General features: G+C 45.3%; 2 protein-coding genes across 5 annotated transcripts in view; one reads left to right on the top strand and one right to left on the bottom strand.

The window, feature by feature from the left end:
- Nucleotides 1-1,136: 1,136 nt before the first annotated feature.
- Nucleotides 1,137-9,125, bottom strand: CKB (creatine kinase B). Of its 2 annotated transcripts, none has more exons than XM_071557440.1 (8): nucleotides 9,020-9,125; nucleotides 7,937-8,149; nucleotides 6,660-6,814; nucleotides 5,614-5,746; nucleotides 4,554-4,725; nucleotides 2,955-3,078; nucleotides 2,066-2,255; nucleotides 1,137-1,503 (listed from the first exon to the last, which is right to left on the bottom strand). In XM_071557440.1, exons 2-8 carry the CDS (start codon nucleotides 8,127-8,129, stop codon nucleotides 1,325-1,327), a joined length of 1,146 nt encoding a protein of 381 aa, XP_071413541.1. In that variant the 5' UTR covers nucleotides 8,130-8,149; nucleotides 9,020-9,125; the 3' UTR covers nucleotides 1,137-1,324. The 2 variants fall into 2 exon arrangements, with proteins under 2 accessions (XP_071413541.1, XP_071413542.1); XM_071557441.1 differs by lacking the exon at nucleotides 7,937-8,149 and adding an exon at nucleotides 7,296-7,483 and having other exon boundaries at nucleotides 9,020-9,110.
- Nucleotides 9,126-13,695: 4,570 nt separating this feature from the next.
- Nucleotides 13,696-21,753, top strand: part of TRMT61A (tRNA methyltransferase 61A) — a 44,654-nt gene continuing 36,596 nt past the window's right edge. For all 3 annotated transcript variants that reach the window (XR_011698153.1, XR_011698154.1, XM_071559383.1), the window contains exons 1-2: nucleotides 13,696-13,776; nucleotides 16,519-16,883. Coding sequence is in view for 1 of the 3 variants with exons in the window: in XM_071559383.1 (XP_071415484.1) it covers nucleotides 16,553-16,883 (331 nt within the window). In the remaining 2 variants the exon portion in view is untranslated. The remainder of the gene's footprint in view (nucleotides 13,777-16,518; nucleotides 16,884-21,753) is intronic.

The following is a 21,753-nucleotide window of genomic DNA, read 5'->3' as shown; positions in this document are numbered from 1 at the left end:
TTTCTCACCACAATTAAATTAGGTTCACCCTAGCTGGAGTCATCTCTTCAGCGAAGTGACAGCCTGCAATCACAGCCTCAGAAATATCACAGCCTTTACAAAAGAAAGCTTCAGTTATCTATGCAAACCTATATAAAGCCACATGCCATGGAGCTTTGCATCAACCTTTCATCACGCTCCCTCTATCAAAAGCTGGGTTTTAGCTGTGGGTAGAGCTGTTGAGCAGGTGCATCTGCATGAGCTACAAAGGCTGCTGTTTCTAAGGGTGTGATGCTCATAGTTACCAATACTTTTGGAAAACGTTGCTCTTGTAGGTTAACAATGTGATGCTCCCACAAGCAAGCACACATGCACAGCCAGTCTGGGAAACAGACCTACTTGATGCAACACTCCAAGCTCCCACACAGAGAACAGCCTGAGCTTGCAAGCCAGACCCAGTTTAGGGGATAAAAAAAAACAAAACCCAATGTTTTAATGGACTATACTGCTCATTTTTAGGTTCATTGGACAACTGGTGCACAGGCCAAGAGTCAGCTGAAGCAAGTTCATTGTATTTTCCTGTAACTGGCAGCTTCCAGTCCACATTTCTTGCCTGGCTGAATTGAAATCTCTTGAGACAAGCATGTGTTTCATTAATCTAGATTTCACCTCACTCAGTCTCAAAAGAATAATAGGTTGTTTACACCCACTAAAACTGAAGATAATCTCCCCACAAACTGGCTCAGGTCAGTAATACTATGGCTGAAGTCTGACCTTAAAGCAATGCTCTGGAGGCCCAGGAGGAGCCACCTGAGAAGAGCAGCCCTCTGCACCCAGCCCTGTCTCCCTCCCCTCCCTCACTGGAGTCAGCCTGGCTTACTGTGCTCAGGATAATGACAGTATACAGTTGGCATAAGCAGATGCACAAGTCAAAGCCTTGGAGGTAGGGCATGTTTGCAGTGACATGTTTAACACTAGTTCTCAAATTTACAGCAACTACAATCAAGGTTCAACTTTTGCTTTAACATTCCAACTCAGGTGGTCTGCAGCAGCACAGCCAGGAAGATGTGCTTGCACATCAAACCAGCCCATCTGGCATAACTATCAAAACCAAGTCACTTAAATCTCAAAGACATTCAGTTAACATATCTAAGACATCTCAGGCCAAACAATAGTTTATTTCATTTTGAGCAAACATCTCAACCATCAAAAAAATAAACTCTAACACAGATGGATGGAAGACTTCTCTACAGTGTAACTAAGTGGGCTCTGACCCCAAGGGTTTGAATTGGAGTGACATTTTATTATTCATCCAATAAGTTAGGAAGCATGAGAATAAAGTGCTTTATTTCTGATCTGGCATGAGGTCATCAATGGACTGGCCTTTTTCAAGGCGTTTTTCCATTTCAATGAGCAGCTTCACACCATCCACCACCATCTGCACCAGCTCCACCTCAGAGAAGCCAAGACGATCAGCATTGGAGACATCAAACACTCCTCCAACAGCAGCTGTATCCACACCACCTGCAGCAAGAGAGTTTGTTAGAACACTGACCACAGCTAGAGCAGGTGAGTCTGCCTTTTTTCCCCCCCCTCACTACCTGGAGGTGGGGACACAGCAAGATGATTCTCTCAAGGTGCCACATGTTACTGCCAACATGAACCACAGAGCTTGCCACCAAGCCAGCTCTTTATTCTTCTGATCCATGTGCAATCTAACCCATGGTCAGAAATAACCCCCTGCAGCTACCTTCCCAGCCAGAGGTTAAACCAGGATTCCTTCCCATCCCTGCTCACAAAGGCAACAGCTGTCAGCAGCAGGTCAACCTTATCTGGCGCTCAGAATGACACATGGGACACAACCAGATAGCCAGACACAGCACAGTGTAAGCAGAGCACTGGCAACCCCAAACTCCCCAGTACACAGTTTTAACACTTTGTTCTCTCCATGTGCTTTACTAGAGTACTTTTTGAATGGTCTGACAGGTACTGACAGTGTGAACAAAGGCCTGGCTCTGGGTGTAGCCAGGCTCTAGATGGTGTCATAGTGCAGACTGACTTCAGCTGTCAGTGTATCAACTCTCACCTGTGCCTCGTTTCTGCAGCCTAAGTCTCTTGAGGACTTCTCCAAACTTCTCATGTTTGCCAAGGTTTGGTAGTTTGATGTGCACACCAGCACGGAGACCGGTTCCAAGGTTGGATGGGCAAGTCAGGATGTAGCCCAAGTGTGGATTCCACATGAACTCATAGCTTTTGGCCTTGAAGAGATTTTCTATCTATAAATAGAAAGAATGGATGTTTAGAGATTGTTCTCTGCCTGAAGGATGTAGGACATCCATTAGTGCTCCTTTACAGCTTCAGTCACCTAGCAACAGCCACAACACTCAGAACAGCTATTTCAGTCACATAAGCCCCCTCCATTTGGAGAAAGGGCCACCAACAAGTGGCTTTTAAGGCCTTAGCCTGTCTCACCACTAAGAGCAACATTAACTTTAAAAGCTACACTTATGTCACTGTCTGTTGGAAAGTTTGATTTAGTACATGTCAAGCTAACGTGTCTCTTAGAATCAGGAAAGAGGCTGGTAAAACTCAAGTTCATATTGAAACTAGAAGCAGAGAATAGCCTCCAGCCTAGAAACTTCAGTCCAGCTCCATCCTCATTCAAATAATTTCTCCTCCCACTCAAGGTGTCTTCAATGCTGTTGAGAACTACATAAAATTTCTTTAGAATACAATTTAGACATTTGGATAAGGATGCCACCACATCACAGCTATGTTTCTAGATTTCATAGCCACAAGGCTGTTGGCCAGTATAGGTGTTTTGGAACCCTCACAGCTCTGGACCTCATCAGGATGTTTCCAAGAGATCCAGGCTATGAAACACAAACATACAGGACTCCAGAAGGAGCCCGAAAAAGTCTACATTTCAGCTCTAATCAGAGAGCCATGTACCAGCTCAGGCACTATTGATTTACCTTTGTCAGCCCAGTACAGAAGCGGCTAAATACTTCCTTCATGTTGCCACCTTTCTGCATGGAAATAACTCTAAGGTGATCCTCCTCATTGATCCAAACAAGGAAGGTCTTGTTATCATTGTGCCTAGGAGACAAAATAAGCAACTTGTTATCTTTCCCACCTCACATTTTGAAGACAGCACCAAATTGCTCATCATTGCAGCTTTTATTTCAAGGGGCTCACTTAGTTGCTTCATCAAAGAAATGGATCTTCTTTTATCCATGCAGGACCTGAATTAAGCTGGTAGTTGTTATCCTGCTCTTTTCAAGAGATAGTTTGAATTGGCCTTTATCTAAACAGGTTAAACTAATACCAGATCATTAGTTATGCTTACAGTACCTAAAATCCTCTCATGCCCTTAGCTCACGTGGGCCCCATTTTACAAACTTAAGCTATTTCATCTGCTCAGCAGTTTGCAGAAGGGTGATCAGGTACAGACTTTGAGGCAGCCCTGTACAGTAGTGACCACAACAACACCCCATTGACCACATATAACAACAAAGCTTTGTTAGAATTTTGTTAGATTCTGTTAAACTACACTTTGTATCTTATTTTCACTACTACTTTTACATCAGGACTCTTCAGTGATTCTATAAAAACCTCTGAACGATGGGCCCCTCCTGTCCCAGCTTGCAGCTGACAAGTACTCTCACCAATATTTATCATGCTGGTAATTTCTGAACTTGATTAGATCAAAAATTAGCTAGTACCCAAGGAAAGTTATTTATGCAGACAACAAACATTAAGATATTACACTTCAAGCCTGTAGATTAGTCATGCTCAGATGACAGCACTATCTGGTGCTGGCAATCTGCAGGTAGATGATGCAATCTTAAAGGTGACCTACAGAGACAAAGCATGCTTCCTCTGGGTTGTACTGAAACAGCTGCAGTAATAAGACTGGTTTTATCCTGTTGATAAAAACCTAGCCAAGTTAATCATGCTGCAGAAGCTCCTGAGATGCAGAGCTTTATGTAGGTGACCTACATCTAACAAGGAGAGTCCTTCCATTCCACACCTCTGCATCAGTCAACTCTTGTCCCCAAGTCTCTGGGGACAGGAGGTAAATCTCATCACTAGTACAGGTAAAATTATACTAAAGTTCAGCACCACTCAGTTTCTGCAAGCAGAAGTGATAAGACTCCAAGGGATTAACTGTGCATTCAGGATCAACTCTGAGCTAAGACACTGCTATGGTTTCTACAAGTTACTCTCAACTTCTGGAACAAGAAATGAACATCGTGGTGTATCTACTCCATTAGACGTAATCCATTTTCATAAGCTGATTCACTTTTTCTCTGGTGCTCACTAACCTGTGCTGGACAGGCAGGCTCTGGTTCCAGGCCAGCCAAGCTGGCTTGTTCCTACCAGCACAACATTTGTCTGAATTCTGCTGGTTAAGCTGCAACTTCTCCAGAAGACATCCCTAAAGTTTCTCAGATGTCGTAATACAAGTTGAGAGGCTGATGTTTAGCCCAACAGTACAAATTACCATCAGAACCAAAAGATTTTTTTTTTGCAGGGCTATCATATGACTCCTTTCTTCCAGACATACTCACCAGATCCCTCTGGCATCAGGCCAGTCTCGTGCCATCCCAGATGCCAACAGAAGAGGAGAAACTGGCTTGTCAAACAAGAAATGGTCATCAATCAGCTGCTGCTGCTCTGCATCAGTCATGTTCCTCAGAGCATAGTACTTTCCCTTGAGATCACCATCCAGGCTACTCAGTGCTGAAAGAAAGAAGCACTTTCAAGATGGGACCAAAGGTGCTAGACATTCTCAGCACTTTAAAACCACACACATAGAATGACAATGTCTGATCTGCTGGGTTTGGTTCCTCCCTTGCTTTCATCTGCAGTAGCAACGCCTTTGTGGCACTGCAGAACTTGAGGCAGTATCAGATGATTTGTCTGCACCTTCCAGGCTTACACCAATAGCTTTTGATCCCTTATATGCAGTATAGAATCGTTACTGCTGCTGAACTGTACAAGTGGACTGCTTTCTTCCAAGGAGAACCAAGGTCATGAATTTGACAAACAGTATTATTTTAGTCAAGGACTATTACCCTGCCCTTGAGAGGTTTTTGAACAACTACATCCTCAGTCTCCAGAACTGCACCTTGAGTGTATTATTCTTTCACTTAAAGCCACTGGCAGGCAACAGAAAAATCTTCTAGCTGAAGAGTTTCACTTGAAAACTAGGACTTGCTCTACTCAGCTGCAGATTTGGAGCAAGACTACACCTCTAAGCAAGCTGAACATTAATGAAAGTCAATGAAAAGCAGCCACAAAATACTGCACACCCATGACTCAAGGCCTATAGTTGCCACATACCTGTTACATTTCAGGTTTGAGCCCTGATGAACCATCCTCTTTCCCCACACACAGACAGAAGCTTTTGAGATCAGCAAAGGTTAACTTAAAGCAGTCCAGCTCTGACATGTGCTCTTGCTCTCAGCTACAAGCTGCAGTGCTGAGGCAGCTCTAATATAATCAGTATTTTCCAGGAAAAGCTCTAAGTTCAGACAGTCTCCAGGGAGGTGGCTTTTGCCAACTGCCTTGCCTCCATTTTTGAACCGCAAGGGACACAAGTATTTCCCTGATGCACCCAGTTCTCACCTTCAACAGAGAGCTTCTCAATAGCCCGCCTCTCTCCGCGACTACAGTGCGGGGGAAGACAGAATCCACGGATGCTTCTACCAGTTCTGACACGGGAGCTTAGCACATAATTGGGATCCAGGTCATCACCTCCCTAAAAGATTAAAAAAATCAGTGAGTACAACCCTCTTTCCAAGATACCTCCCCTAAATAGATGTAGCTCCCACGCATTTAAACATGCGCCTCACACCTGAGGTACTGACTACCTGGCCTGTAACCCAGTGTCTTACTTCAGTACTATTTTCTTCAGCATTATGTCAAGTATCTGTGTAACACACCCCTTGTTTTCAGGCCAAGGATACAGCTACTGAGTCCTAGAAGACAAGGATACCACCAGACCATCAGTTTTATGTCCATTTCAGACTATGGTCTGGGCTTCTGTTACCACTTCAGACCTGCAATCTAGAGGTATCAACAGAACATAAAACCTTCCTTTAGGTAGGTGTTTACTCTTTCAAATAAAAAATATTCATTACTGCACTCCACAGCTTATTTTCAGTATGACCTATGGCAAGTCAATCACCATGGCATTAGAAACTCAGAGCTCACAGTAACATCTGAAATCCACAGAACAAGCAGAAATCCTTACTCCTTGCCACAACATCTATTCCATAGTGTGACACCATCAGCTGATATTTAAGATCCAAGATCAAGTAACAGGAAGTGTTTAATTTTTACAACAGACCATGATTCCTAAGACAGTCTTGCTTTGGCTTGACTACCACAGCCCACAGTTCATGGAAATATACAGTGAAGGTGTTTGGCACAACCTGTGCTGCACCAGCACCTCAAGTAAACTCTTGCTGCACGCCAGCTGCCTGGTTCTACCCAGCTCCTGACATCCTACAGCAGCAAACTCTTCAGTCTGATTGCACCCGACTCACAGCCCATGAGTTTATGCTCAGTGAAAGCAAGGGGGATAGAGCCTAAGCAGTCAGTTTAGGCAGCTGCCAACAAGACTGTACAGTCCTCAGACCAATAATCTGTAATTGATCAGAAGTTTATACCTGCAGGTTATCAGCATTCAGGTCAGTCTTGTGCTGATCAGTTGGTTTGTAGCCACCATGCCTGTCTTCAATAACTGGATCAAAGAGTTCCTTAAACACGTCATAGGATTCTTCATCACCAGCCACACATCCTACTGTCATTATGAAGGGATGGCCTGGAGTGGTAATAAAGTCAGAAGAACTAAGTTTGGGTGATGTTTGGCTGGACTCCAGCGCAGCACTAACCAGACAAGTTCTTTAGTGGCAAGTCTAGTCACTTAGAAATTCATTCTTACATAAAAACATTTGGGGAGACCCTAAAGTTTGCACTTCATCCAGTTAGTCAAATGCAATGCTATGGAAACCCATAGCTGTTGTCATTAAACCATGCTCATTTGTCAAGCTTGGTTTAGGACAAATTTGCACAGCACATCTAATTTCACTAGCTAATTTAGAACACTGGATAGAACTTTATGTCTAAACAATCATGCTTTGCTGTAAGCAAGCATGCTTTGCTTTTTGCTCCTTCTGCTACAGAGCTATATTTCTGTAGTCTGCTCATAAATACCACCTCCACAACATTAGTTTAAAGTCACCATATTCAAAAGCACCAGTTACTTCAGCTGGTTCACACGGAATAGTCTCAACGCATTTTACCAGGATTATCAACCCCAGTCTGAATGACATCATCCAGGGTGAAGCCACTGGGCGTGACTCTGTCTCTCAGTTTCGTGTATAAATCCAGGGTTAGAACTTTGGCCATGTGGTTGTTGTGGGTGCTCAGGTCCGGGTACTCCTCATCAGGAGGCAGTCTCTGATTATTTAGTTGGGCCATTTTGATATTGCTAGAGTAAAAATAAATACTGTAATGTTAACATGTAAACACATCTGCTCCCCCTTTTTCATAGAAGTGCTAGAGAACATCACATAACCAGTTTGGAACAGGAACAGACCAGGACTGCCGGGTAAATCAACATTTTACCCCCCACTCCCTCCTCAGTTTTGTTATAATTAGAATGTGTTTGGTTTGAGGGAGTTATTTTCCTCCCCTTCAGATTTATAGTATTTAGCAGAGTAGTTACATAATTGAACTGTCTGGGAATTGATATGTCAAATCACAGCATGAATATGGCTTGAAGGAGCACATCCTCTTAAAAAGGCCATGCCTTTAGAGATGTCTCTCAATGCTTTAGAAGATTCGCCCTTCAGCAGCTCAAGAGCTTCGGGTGCCGTTGTCAAGAAGCACTTCCAGTCAGGAGGGAGAACAGATCATTTTGCAGACCTAACGGTCCCATTACCTGGGTTGTCAACCCCAGTCTGGATGCAATCATCCAGGGTAAATCCACTGGAGGTCTGCTTATCCCTCAATTTCTTGTACAGGTCCGGGGTCAGCACCTTAGCCATGTGATTGTTGTGAGCTTTCAGGTCAGGGTACTCCTCATCAGGACCGTGCTTCATCTTCAGGAGGTTGTGGCTGTTTGAGAAGGGCATGGCTGACCCTACCGCAGTCACTAGGGGAGAAAGAGGGCAAGCCTATCACTGGGGGCTTGGCAGCCTCCGAACCGCTCGGGGGAACGCCAGGCACCCAGGCAAGGTCACCTTGGCTCGTGTTCCACCCGCGCCTTTCACACCTTTGCTGCTACACCACTTTCCACAAGCGCCAGGAAGGAGGCAAGAACAGAAGTTCTTCACCTCCACCAGTCCATCCTCATCATCCCGGCCGCAGGACAGGGGCTCTTCCGCAGCGCCGCCCGAGTGCGGGGGCTCATCCAAGGTCGCCTGGAGCGGCCGCGGCGGGCAAGCCCCGCCGGGGGCTCCGGTGCGGGGGCAGCGGCCGGGCGGCGAGCGGGGCTCGGCCGCGGCGGGACCCCGGGCCGGGATGCAGGTGAGCGGGGCGGGGTGGCTCCGCTGCGCCTCCTCCTACCGCGGCCGGGCGAGCGAGGGGACCCGAGTGGCGACAGCGCCCGCCGAGCACGGGCTGCTCCCGGTCGGGCACCGGAGGGGCGGGCAGCGCCCGACAGCCCTTACACAACAGACGGCTCCCTCGGGGGACCTGGACGGGGCGAGCATATGTAACTACCCTGCTAAATACCAGGTTAATCTGGTTTTAAAGCGGGGCCAGTCCACTGAGCACCTGCCCCGCGCCCCGGCTGCGCCCCTGCCCCGCGCCGCCCCTCGCTCCCTCCTCAGCTGGACCGGCTCCACCCCACATGGTAGCGGGTAAAACAAAAAAAAAATGTAAAAAAAAAAAGGCAAAAAAAAAAAAGCAAAAAAAAATGCAAAAAGGAAAAAAAAAGAAAAAGGCAAAAAATACACACACACACAAAATTAAAATCCCTTGTTTGAAGGCTGCAGAACAGCTCGGCTGCCTCGGTACTTACCGAGGGCTCCGCAGCTGTATCAAGGATGTCCGCGCTCCTCCGCGCCCCGCGCTGCCCAAGCTGGAGTGGAGCTCAGCGCTGCCGTTGCGCGCCTTTTATATACAGCGCCAACTGCCGCCCCATTGGCCGTTATTTATAGCCCATTCATTCCATTGGGCCGCGCGGCAGCGGGTGGGGCCGCCGTTCGGCACGGGCTGGTCCCGCGCGTGCCGCCATCTTGCCCGGCGTCGGGGCGGCCGCGCGCGGGTCGGGGCGCGCCAGGGGCGGTCCCGCAGCGCTCCCGCAGCAATGGGGCGGCCGCGGCGCCTCCGCGGGACGCCAACTTGGGGGCAGAGTTCCGTGCTCCTGTGCATCGTGCAGCAGCATGGCCTGTTGGCACGATCATTGGTTCTTCACACCTTGGTGGGGGATGCAGGCGCGCTGTGAGAACGCGCCATCCCAAAGGCGAGGGTTACGTAACGCCAGGACTGCCGGTACCCGCCGGTACCCGCCGGTAACGCCTCCGGCCCCACAGCGGCCCCGAGACGGGCGCGGGTCTCGCTGCCACCCCCACAGCCCAGCGCTGCAGAGGCAGGACCTGCACCTCGCCTCCAGCACCTGCGAAGCCGTGGGCTCGTTTAACAGTTTAATTTGAAAGGAAGTAGGGTGGTTGTGTAAAGCACAGCGAATCCTCGGCTTGTCATGTGCCAAAAAAAAAAAAAAAGTTTTAAGCTTTTATTGGAGAGTGGGTGATTTCCTGCTAAAGACCGGCACAGGAACTCTGGGATCTGACCCATCTAAAGCTCACCTGAAATTTGCAAAACTAGTGACTTCCAGTGGTGTCTGTGAGCACGTTTGTCCCAAAGTTAAGATGCACCTGAGAATCCTGTTGTTTGCAGAAATAAATATATTAACAAGGTGAATGGCTGTCTTGATTTGACTTTCACCTTTACATAATAGTATCTTTATCTTTCTGTGATGTGTGTTTCTCACAGCAGAACCCATGTATATCCTTCTGTCCAAACAGTGTACTTATATCAATGTGAATGTGGATCTGAGTCCCACAGTTGCTCTCCCTGACGTGAGTTGTGAATGTCAGGAGACACCACCTAAAACTCTTTCCCTACCACAATCCTTTCAGCACCACAACCAGTACCCTCACCCTAACAAGAAGCAAGTACACTTCACAGAACTGCTTAGGATTTAAAAACAGTAAGAAGAAACATATAGAAGAAACCATTGCAAAATAAACAGCCTAGACTGGTCGAAATAAAAATGTACTGCGTTTGGCTGCCATCCAGATTTCCGAGTTATTCCAGGTCTGGTAGACTGAGATGCTGAATACACAGATCTCCAGGAGAAGCCAAGGGCTCGGCATCTGTACAAGTCCGGTCTCTTTATCTTCCGGATCAAAGAACAAATCCTCTCTCTAGGACTCCTCTGCCCTTTTAACCTCACAAAATCTTCCCCTACATATTACTAGTTGCACACAATGCTCACACTTCAGAATAGTGCAAATTGCAAGTAATGCCATGGCTAAACAAGTATTAAATGAATGTAAGTGTAAAACTCTAACCCAGAGTCCTCAAAAAATTAAAACATAAATACAGTATTGCTGGATTATCTTAGGTGCAAACTTAATTCAGAATGTGGATTTTTTTAATGTAAAACACGTATTTTTATATGTTATTTGAAAGAGAAATAAAACTAAAACTATTTTCTTAAATTACACCATATTTTTGTGGTGGTGTTCCTCACAAAAAGAAAAAAATTGTATCAGGCTATGTTCTGAAGGCTCCTTTAATCTGGTTCCATAATCTATTGCCACAAAACAAAGAAGCAATCAACTGTTCTGAAGCGTAATTGTTCAGTAGATTTGTGGAGTCAAGGTCACCTCAAGATCCAAAATCCAAGGATCTATTTCTGTTCATGGGATATGCTCTTTCCCTCCCAGTCTTGCAGAACAGGGAAGACCAGTCCTTATAAGCAGGTCTCAGTGTGCCATACATTTCACATTCCAGCATCTCCAACGCAGACACCTCTTCTTCACAGTACTTTGGTCTGAGAAGCAGACATGGAAAGACAGTCACAGGTGCAAAACCACTAAAATATGTTCAATTTATATGTTCAATACACAGTCCACTGTCTACCCCTTTCCCCTCACCACTACTTGACAAATTTCTTGCGTGCTTAACGTCAGAAGTGGCTGGGGTTTACTCAGACAGCATTTTAAGATTTGCTGAAAGCTGTGTGTAAATCGGATCCTGCCTTTGTCACAGCACCCCATGCCAGCTTCCCTGGTGACTTAATTACAGATGCTGTGTTGTGTGTCAACACCCTCTGATCACCTGCTTTATCTACCTCATCTGCTGGGAAACACTTGCTTTGAGTAAGCCTGTATGGCCTGTTAGACTGTAATAAATGCGGCAATACTCACTTTCCATGCTGGGATGGTATCTTAGCGAATACCGACTTAGGCATGCTGCATTCTGCAGCTCAGGATGGAAAGGTGGGGTGGTTACTCCAGAGATCTCTGCACTGAGCTTTAACAATGAAGAATTAAGGGAAGTTAATCATGGGCGACTCAGCTAACATCCTAAGAGGCTTAATTATAAATGTTATGCAGTGTACAACTGCAAGAGGAGATGGGTGCTAGCTAGTGAATGTGTCTTCTGAAATGACTTGCATAAATGTAAGATGAAGTTGAATATGCAGAGGATAAACATCTACTTGAAAATGTAGAAGAGTATTCCAAATTAGGAAACAGCAAGAGAAAGTGGTTTGTTATAAAAAACAGAATTGTTTCCAATTTCTAATTGGCAACTAAACAACACTTGAAAATGAAACATAACATTCATGTACCAGTAGATTAAAGAAACTGGTTATAGCTGCATCTGCTTGTCAAATGAAACCTCTCTTCCCATTTTTATTTATCACTTAAAATATATCTGCCTAGTTATTATCCTTGGTGTATTTTTCTCACTGCTTAGGCAGTCTGTTGAAAATCGCTGATAGTTTCCAGGGTGCTGAGGGCCAGTGGAAACTAGGAGTTGCTAAGTGTCTCAATGGTGCATACAGTCAGGCCCACAATGATCTGAACATCAGCTCATCATGGGAAAGAAAGGACATGAGAACATAAACAATGACAAATATAACCAATGACTCTAAAAATGTCAGAAAATTAAACAAAGTGGGTGCAAATATAAAGGCACAGCAGAGCCATGATTGCCAGTCAGAAAAACAGCTGAGTAGGAGTTTGCAGTTTAAGAAACCTCTGAAACTGCATACATTATGTTTAGATTAGATGGAGGAGAGTTTCATAACTAACAAAGACTAATGCAATTATGCTATGGGCATGTCAACACCATAACAAAAAAATATGTTCTCACTGAACGTAATGGGAAAAAAAATCCCTTTTATTTGATGGAACCACATTAATTAAAAAAATCACAGCTCATCATCTAAACAGATCTCCGTTACTGTTATTCATGATTGTGAAAGGATGACTTTTCCTCCATTATGGTGTACTACATGTTACTGGTGAATGCAGCACAGTACAGAGCGTTATCTGATTTAGCTGGGAACACTACCTGCATGTCCAGGGTGATTCACATGCTCTCTGCTATGCCCATACCCCTCCCATGCCCGGTGGCCTGGGCTTGTTTTGAGCAGAAGACGAGGTGATTACTCTCCTCCTTTGCTCCTCTTGACTACATCCCCCGTACCACCGGGGCACACAGGTCTCTCCACATCACTTCAATCCTAAACATGAGACACAAGTAGGAGTTAGAACCATGCTGTTAGGGGGTTAGATAACGATTCTGCTGCTTCTGAGCCCACATTGTGGTTTCTGCTGCAGCCTTATGAAACCCCTGTGAGTAGCTGGCTTGGCCTTGAGCTGCCTTTGCCCGAGTGGGCTGCCCTGGGGGAGGGCAGGCAGAACTTTCTGGAAGTTGGCTTCCCCAGGCACTGGAGGCAAGGCTCAGGTCTGCCCATGGCAAAGGCAGAGCTATTCCCTGGGGAAGGAACTTCAGTCCTCCTCGTGGTCCTCGAGATTCCTCACACATTTGATGGGTGATGAACGCGAGTGCCCACTGGGGCCATCAGGCCCCGTCATGGCTCTTCACAGGGACCCACTGGGAGCCCTCAGGTTTCACACAGAGGGAAGGCAGATGCCCGAGGCAGGAGCACCTTGGCTGGCTCGTCGAGGGGTGCCTGGGGGGCTACTCAGGGCGATCGGTGACTGTCCCCCCTCCTCAGGGACCCAGCAAGGAGCGCTGGGAGGATGGGCTGGGGAGGGCAGCGGGACATCGGGCAGACGGAGACATGAGAACATAAAGGCATCTCGCTGGGACCATGGACACGGTGGCCTGAGGGGGGGACAGGTACTTCAGTGACACTATAGACATTGGCAGCTTGAGGGGGACTATGGACAATGGCAGGCTGAGGGGCACGGGCGGCTCGATGGGGCTGTGGATGGTGGGGGCTGAAGGAGCCGGGCGCCTCAGTGATGGTGACGGGGGACGGGGCGGCTCGATGGGGCTGTGGGCATGGCGGGCTGAGGGGGACAGGTGAGCGATGAAGCTGACGGACCAGGCGGCGATAACTGTGTCTGGCCGCGGCGGGTACAGGCGGCGACTCGGCGGCTCCAGGCAGGGCAGGGCTGGCGGGGGCGGAGGCAGCGGGAGCGTCAGCAGGCTGCGACCGGGGCGGAAGGAGGCGCTGGGCGGGCTCCGCGTGTGAGGAGAGCCGGGCCGGGCCGGGCCGGGCCTGGGGAGGTAACGGCTCGGGGACGGGGACAGCCGGTGCCCGCCGGGGGGATCGGATCGGGGCGCTGGGGCGAGGGCGGTCCCGCCCGCGCGGAGCCGCCGCTCGGGGCCGTCACGGGATAACTCTGCTCTCCCGCAGGATAATCCCGCCTCCGACCCCTTCCCTGCCCCGTCCGTGCTCCTCAGCCCCCCACAGCAAATACAGCATTAAGTCCATCGGGCTAGGAGCTGCCGTGGGGTTCCCGGGTGCGTTGGGACAGGCTGATGCGCTGCTGGGGCACGGCAGGGCCGGGGGGGCCCTGGCACCGCCATCACCCCCCGGAGCGCGGGCAGGAGCGATTCACCAACCCGGGGGGAGAGAGGGCTGTGCCCGCCGCCTCCTCTTCCTCTTCGGGAGCTTCCCCTGCCCCCGTGTCAAGCAGGCAGGCTGCAGGACGGGAATGCCAGGCTCTTGTGGAAGCTGGTCAGGAGAGGGACAGGTGTACCTGGATTGTGGTTGAAGGGAGCACAGAATTATGTTCGTGGTTTAAATTGAGAGGCTGCGAGGAGTCGCCTGGCGTGTTGGGTTAGGTCGCTGCAGCCATGGCAAGCCCACGGAAAAGTCCTGACCCCATCACCTCACTCTTCTGCCACAGTCATTCCTCCCCACTGCCATCCCCCTCACTCCCATTCCCTCCACTGCCATCCCCTCAGTCCCATTGCCTCCACTGCCCTCCCTTCACTCCCATTCCCTCCACTGCCCTCCCTTCACTCCCGTTCCCTCCACTGCCCTCCCTTCACTCCCATTCCCCTCACTGTCATTTGCTGCTCCAATCCCCCACGTGCTGCCCGCACAGTGCAGGAGGCTCTGCACTAGGAGGGAATGGAAAATATTGCAGCTGTTTGCAGCTTACTCTGCTCTTTGCCATGGCGGGGAGGAGTGGTGGCAAAGAAACTCCCAAAACATCTCACAGACACCAATTTTACTCCAAGTTTATGATTATAATGTGCCAGGTAGAGGTCTGAGCCTGAGAGGTGTGTCCCTTGGGATGTCAGTGTGCACTGACATGGACTGGACTTTCTGGACTTGATGATTTTGAAGGTCTCTTCCAACCTTGATGATTCTGTGATTCACTGCTGTGACAATTGGCTGTGGTGTGTAGTGGCTTAAAGGAAGGCAAAGACACTGGGAGCCAGTTTGTATAATCAAAGGGAAAGTAATTCTCTCTGTGTCCCTGCAGACATGCTTCAGGAATGTTACTTTTGCACATGGGTGTAACTGCAGGAAATACTGGGAAAGAAATGGATTACAGTGGAGATCTTTCATATAGCACTGTGCTGAGAGCTGAAAACTGCACTGCATTAATAGTATCTAAAGTGAGAACTATAGGTATCATTTATGAAAGATTAAGACATGAACATAATCAAAAGGTGCAAGCACTAAAACACAAATGAACATTTGTTTTAACTCACAGTCTTGTATGTATATATATTTCTGAATTCATTCTTACTATTTCACCATATGTCCAGACAGGCCTGTTCTGCTTTGGCATCTGAACACCTTACGCAATAAGCATGTCATAAGCTTTGGAAATTTTGGCCACAGACATATCTGTTCATCAGCTTCAGTGACTGAAATTAAAAATCTAGCTGCTTAGCAGCAAATTAAGCTACATGGAGTTCTGGTCAACAAAACGAGACTGCAATTTGAGAGCTGAAAGTTTTGAACGAAAACGATAAAGCAGGACCAAGCTGTTACACATTCAATACAAAAGTGCTGGAATCAAATCATTATTTTGAAACTAAAAGTTATGCTGCTTTTAATTCTATTGTGGAAGTACTAGCAGAAACCTGACTTTAAAAGCTATCCATCAAAGGCCTTAATTTCTTACTTTGGGATCACCATTACTTCATTAAAAAATTAATTCCACAAAGTGATCAACCTGCAGCTTAGATATTCAGCTGCCTTATCTGAAAGGCAATGCCAGGTTTCATTGTAAGCTGCCTTCTGATTTCTACATTGTCTACTCAAAGCCAACAAAAGTTAATTGTAGTTCTCTAAACAGCTCTGAGACCATGGGGCTGAAGTGTAAAAACTGTTTGCATTAGCTTGCAAATAGTTATTTACATTCAGCTGCAGCCCAGATCACTTCCTAATTACTTTGCACCCCTAATGGCAAATTAAAGGCCGCAATGTTCTTTTTTTTCCATGTAGTTAGTGAGATTTATCCATAAATTAGTGCAGATACTGCCTTTATCCAATCTCTAAACCATCATTTGGAAAACTTTAAGGTTTTGTTAGTGGTCTATTTATGTCCAGGCAAGTAGCAGTATGTGTTTATGTTGTATATCACCAAAAAATAAGCAAGAAAATGGGAATAAAAGTTAATAATAACATGCTCTGAGTGCTCGTGAACTGGAATTGAACAGACTACTGAAATTGGTACTACCCTGCAAGTTTCTCAGTAGCATTGTGGAGCAGCTTGAGCAATTACAATGTATTTCCCATTTTTTACTTTAAAATGCACAATAAACCACGAAAAATACTGGTTATATTCAAATCTGTGGGATTTTCCATTGATTTTAATTGGATCAAGAGTGCAGCAGCGGGGGCAGGTCTCTGAACCTCCTGGAGCTCCTTTGCTAACCTCTTATTTGCACAGTGTGGTTTTGTTCTATATTGGGGAAAATAGAATTACTTGGATTTACGTCTTTACATTCAGCTCCATCCTGATCCTGTGAAACTCTCCTGACATACTCATTCTTCTCTAGGTGACAATCATCAGCCAACTACAGGACTGTCACAATGAGTTTTGTTGAATATGGAGACACAATAAGGGATGGTGACACAGCCATTGTGTTCTTGGGCCACGAATCCATGTTTCCTGTGAAAGTCCAGCATGGCACTGTAACACAGACTAAGTATGGGGTCATCAGGCATTCCACAGACCTCATAGGCAAGAAGTACGGCTCCAAAGTGACCTGCAGTAAAGGAGGATGGGTGTTCATTCTCCACCCAACTCCAGAGCTGTGGACCATGAATCTCCCTCACAGGACACAGATTCTGTATTCCACTGACATCTCCATAATCACCATGATGTTAGAACTGAAGCCAGGCTCCATAGTATGTGAATCAGGTAATGATTACTATGTTGAAATCCTTGATTAAGAACTAACACCAACACTAATGAGAAAACAAGCTTTTCTTTATATTTTATCAAAAGTTGTGCTTTTTTACACTGTGGTACAATTTTCCCAGCCTACATGTTGAATAATGCTATTTCATGTGCATGTTTTCAGCTGCTGTTTCTTCAACAAGTGATGCTGCCTCAGTAAGCTGCCCTCATGTATGGGTATCTCTGAGCATGTGTGTGATTAATCTTCTTAGAACAAATATGTAGATGTTTTCATTTCCCTTTTCTAAACTGCTGTTAAGTACTTGTAAAAATGTTTTAAAATATATGATGTGAATCAAAATTCGGGCTTTGAATTTCCAGTTTAGAGCATGTAGTTGACATAACCCAGTGAAAGATATTCTGATGATAGGGTGTTGAACTAATAAGAGAGATAAATTGGCAGTGTTTATATGATGTGATACCATGTAAGTCCATGTATTTAATTTTTCTCTTCCCATGTGGGATCTATTTGTAGCACCACAACTACATGCAAATTCACTGATACAATACAACGGGTGATGTGTTCATCACAGGGCTCAGTTTTGTTTCTAAACTTGGTTTAATTTATTACAGCTTTCATGATTTTGCTTAATTTGGAAATAAGTGAAGTTTTACATAAATAGCTATTTTCCTGGTTGCATAGAGTTTGTAATAATGTCTTCCACTTTATTAGTGCAGGCAGTGTGAGGGTTGCTTGATTTGATTGCATTTCTGTAGTTTGGAAAAATGTGAACTGAGCTAATTTTTGTTTTTTCTGTCTGTTTCCTTTGAGTGTTTCTATGAGTCAGTTACATCCACTTACCTCTCAAGCACAGATATGGGAAGGGATCAGCATGTCAGGATTCACTGGTACTTTCTTGCATTCAACATTTCCTGTTCCTTCTCAGGCATGATTTTGAGTGGCTTTTCAGGCATAATGACCACTCACCTCTGCATCCAGTTGTACTCCTTAAGAACCAGACAGTATATTGGGCTGGTTCATGCACAGCAGCACTTGAAACAGGCAAAGTCATTTGCAGAAGCCTCTGATACTGTGACAGTGGTTGGGTCCTGTGAGTTTGTAATTTCGTTTGTAAACAATCAGACGTTCTTTGGTTTGTCATGGGGAGTAGCTTCATCAAACAGCTTTGTTTAGGCAGGATGGGAAAGAAACCCACAAAACATTATGTGAGGGAAGGGGGGAATTTGAATTTCTCCATGTCATTCTCGCTTGGAATAGTCAAGTGTACAGAGCAGCACTTAAAATGTTTTCAGTAATGTCAAAGGTGCCTAAAGAGAATGAAAATGTTTAATCACTTGTTTATCTAAACAGCTAAGAAATGGAAACACTTGATGATTTCCAAAAATGTTTCAAGTCAGAAGTCATAGCCACAAAAATTCTTTTTGCTAATGGGAAGCTGCCCCCAGGTTTGTTTTAATGCTTGTGCTGTCAGTGTATTGCAAATTCAGTTTCCAGGGAAAATGAATGGTTTCACTGCTGTGGTTTGCTTACAATGCTTGAAAGGTTCACTATTCACAAAGAAAAAAAGCACTACATCAAACCTGTCTGGTTAACCTTGAAGCAGGAGATTTTACTGCAGATTTGCTTTGAATTACAAATTTTACAGGCATTGACAACTGGAGCTTCCATGTGGTGATGTAATTTAATTTGGTGCCATCCTAAATTAGACACTATTCAGTGATGCAAAATCATTAGTTCTAGATTAACCTCATGTGTGCTAGACAGAGCCAGCCCAATGGCAATGAGTAGAAACAAGACAGGAAATCTGGTCTAGCAATGACACTTGAGTCTGCTTTCTGCTGATGCTGGTTATAGATGTGTTTTGGGCATTAATTAGCATGGAGGTCTGTTCTTTATTATTGGAAGTTACACACAGTTGGTGTGTGTACTGGCAAAGCAGGCTCTGTAAAGAGGCTGGACTCCTTTCTGACTGGACTGGGAAGTGTGTCCTGCATTTACTCAGTGTGAGCAAAGCAGAACTATGGATTAGTCTCCACAGCTATGTGAAGTAATGATTAAAAAAGTAAGATGAAATACCCTCTGTGTCGTGTTGTAATGCTGTGAATAGGAGTATAAATGATCTTTAATGTGTGATTATAAAAATGGAGTAGGATACCCAGAATTAACTTCATATCACTTGAATTATACAGTTTAAATTGATCAGTCATGATTTGCCATAAAAGATACAAACACACTAATACAGTTTTTGCTATTTTTAATCATCTTTAATAAACACATAAAGCACAAGCTTGTCAGCAGTACATGCATAATTAAAATGATCTGGGCATACTCAGTAAGGGAACTCTGCATCTGCCTGATGCTTCATGACGGAGGTGTAGGAATATGATCCTTTTTCTGTCTTCTGCTAATTTCTAATTTATAAAGGTATGCTAAGATTTTAAAAATGTTAGCACTAATGCTGGAGCTAAGATCTTGTGAAAATATTGGTCCCTGGTCTGAGGAATTCCCCACTTGGATGCAGATTTAACATCCTGATGTATCCAAAATTAGGGGATACTCAAGACAGCTGCTTAAACACCTGCTGTGAGTGGCCCAATAGTGTGAAGGGTTAATTCTTATCAGATAACTCTGATCCAATTTGTGTTCATTGCATGTGCAGCAACTGTCTAGATAAAGGAATAAGCTGATTCTTTTTTTTGTGTGTGTTTGTCGTCCCATTCTCCAAAAGTAATCTTGATGTCAACTTCCCAGACAAGGCTGCCTGTAGTATAAGAACTCCATTTGACAACAGATTTTGAGGGGTTTGCATTTATTTTTGAGCTACATTGGAACCAATATGAAACTTTTCAGATATTTTTTCCAAACAGAAGTATGTTTTTCTAGTCTCCACAGATTGAGGCTTTTTTACTGTCCTGTCTCTCTGGTGAGACCTAAACAAATGTGTGTCCTAACCCTCAGAATTACAGGGAATGTGGTACAGCACTATGAAACCTCATTTAATCTGATAAATCTCAGAAATATTTTGGCTTTGATGGAGCATAGTATCTAGACAAAATGTAATTCAGTCAAAAGTACTTTAAGCACCACCCCAGTGAGCCTTCAACAATCAGCAAAATCAGACTCACATGAGCAAAAATGGTAATTGGATTTTTTTGTTTTCCTTCAGCTAAATCCCAAATTAAAAATTGCTAAACCCTCTTCATTGCCACACAGCAATGGGTTTCTGAGCTCATGGGCTGGATTTCTCAAGGCTGAGAACAGTGTTCTGGGTTCTCCTAGTTTCTCAGTGAAGGGGTGATGGGAGCTGCTACCCTGCCTTATACTAGAGCTTCTCAAAAACAGTTATGAAATTTTCAAACTCACAGCCTGGGTATAGATTTTGTTACGAGTACACTCATAAAAAATTAGTGAGGACTTAATGATTAATGGACACTTAATAAATCATTAATAGTTTAATGTGGAGTCACAGGAAGTCATCTGTCTGCTTCTGACTCTTCTGAAGTGCTTATGGACTTTTTGACAAATACTGCTCATGTCTTTACAATTTTTGTGTCATAAGTATGTGTGATTTATTTGCAGCTCTGTCTTTAGTGTAAAGTATAGACCAAAGTTTGGAAGTATTAACTTTATTCTGGAATGTGCTCACACTAATTATGGCTGTGTTTTATAATATCTCCCTTATCTACCTCTTAGCAGCTGTTCAGGTTAGAGTGATAGAAGAATTAGAAAACCTGATCCTTGTATAGCACCTCTTGAAGAATTAGAAAGGCCTCGTCAGTACAAATGTCACAGAGCATGGTATTTTCTTGCCATGCCAAAGCACTGAACTGGTCCAGTTCTGGGGTCATCAACAGAAGGACAGCAAGAAAGACATGGGCCTGTTGGAGCAAGTCCAGAGGTGGCCATGAAGATGCTCAGAGGGCTGGAGCACCTCTCCTATGAAGGCAGGCTTAGAGGACTGGGGTTATTTGGCCTGGAGAAGGCTCCAGGGAGACCTTACAGCACCTTTCAGTACCTAAAGGGGCTACAAGAGAGATGGAGAGGGAATTTTAGAAGGGCGTGGAGTGATGCAACATTGAATAATGGCTTTAAACTGAAAGAGGGCAGTTTTAGATTAGATACTAGGAAGAAACTCTTTATTGTGAGGGTGGTGAGGCATTGAAGCAGGTTGTCCAGAGAAGCTGTGGGTGCCACATCCCTGAGAGTGTTGAAGGCCTGGTTGGATGGGATTTTGAGCTGTCTTTTCGTGGTCTAGTGAGAGGTGTCCCTACCCATGCCAGGTGTGTTGGAACTAGAGAATCTTTAAGATGTCTTTCAACCCAAACCATTCTATGATGATTCTATGAACCAAAAGTGACCACATGAGTGGGATGTATTCAGACTTGTGGCCGTCATGCAGCTGATGAGGAGTGCTGTTCATACCCTAAAGCATTTGTTTCCAGACTTTCTGGGCCTCCTTTCATCTTGTAATTTCACCTGACCACCAAGTTCACTCCTCATGCACCTCTGAACTTAAACATTTTATGTCCATTCTGTAGAAGATCCTTCCCTAATGAACTCAGACTCTTGAATCTCTAAGAAAATATTAATTCTTCGCATCCTTTTGTAGGCAGTGCCAGCCTTGAAAACTTCCCTACTATCCTTCCCTCAACTTCTCAGTCTGGTCAGTGGCCCCCTCTGACGTCCAGCCTGCTGCCTAAATTTCCTGCTTCAGCATGGGCTCCACAACAGGTAGGCAGGAGAGCAAGCTAATCTTCTGTAAAGGGAACTTCTTGACTGTAAAGTGAACTTTTTGATTTCCTGTTTTCTCTTTCAGCCACCAGTTCATCTCCCTGAAATCCTCCCCCTTCCTCTCTTCCTCCTCTTCTC

The sequence above is a fragment of the Pithys albifrons genome, chromosome 6 (assembly GCF_047495875.1).
Source record: "Pithys albifrons albifrons isolate INPA30051 chromosome 6, PitAlb_v1, whole genome shotgun sequence".
NCBI classification, from domain to species: Eukaryota; Metazoa; Chordata; class Aves; order Passeriformes; family Thamnophilidae; genus Pithys; species Pithys albifrons.
The sequence above is the reverse complement of the archived record's forward strand: the minus strand, read 5'-3'. Positions and strand labels throughout refer to the sequence as shown.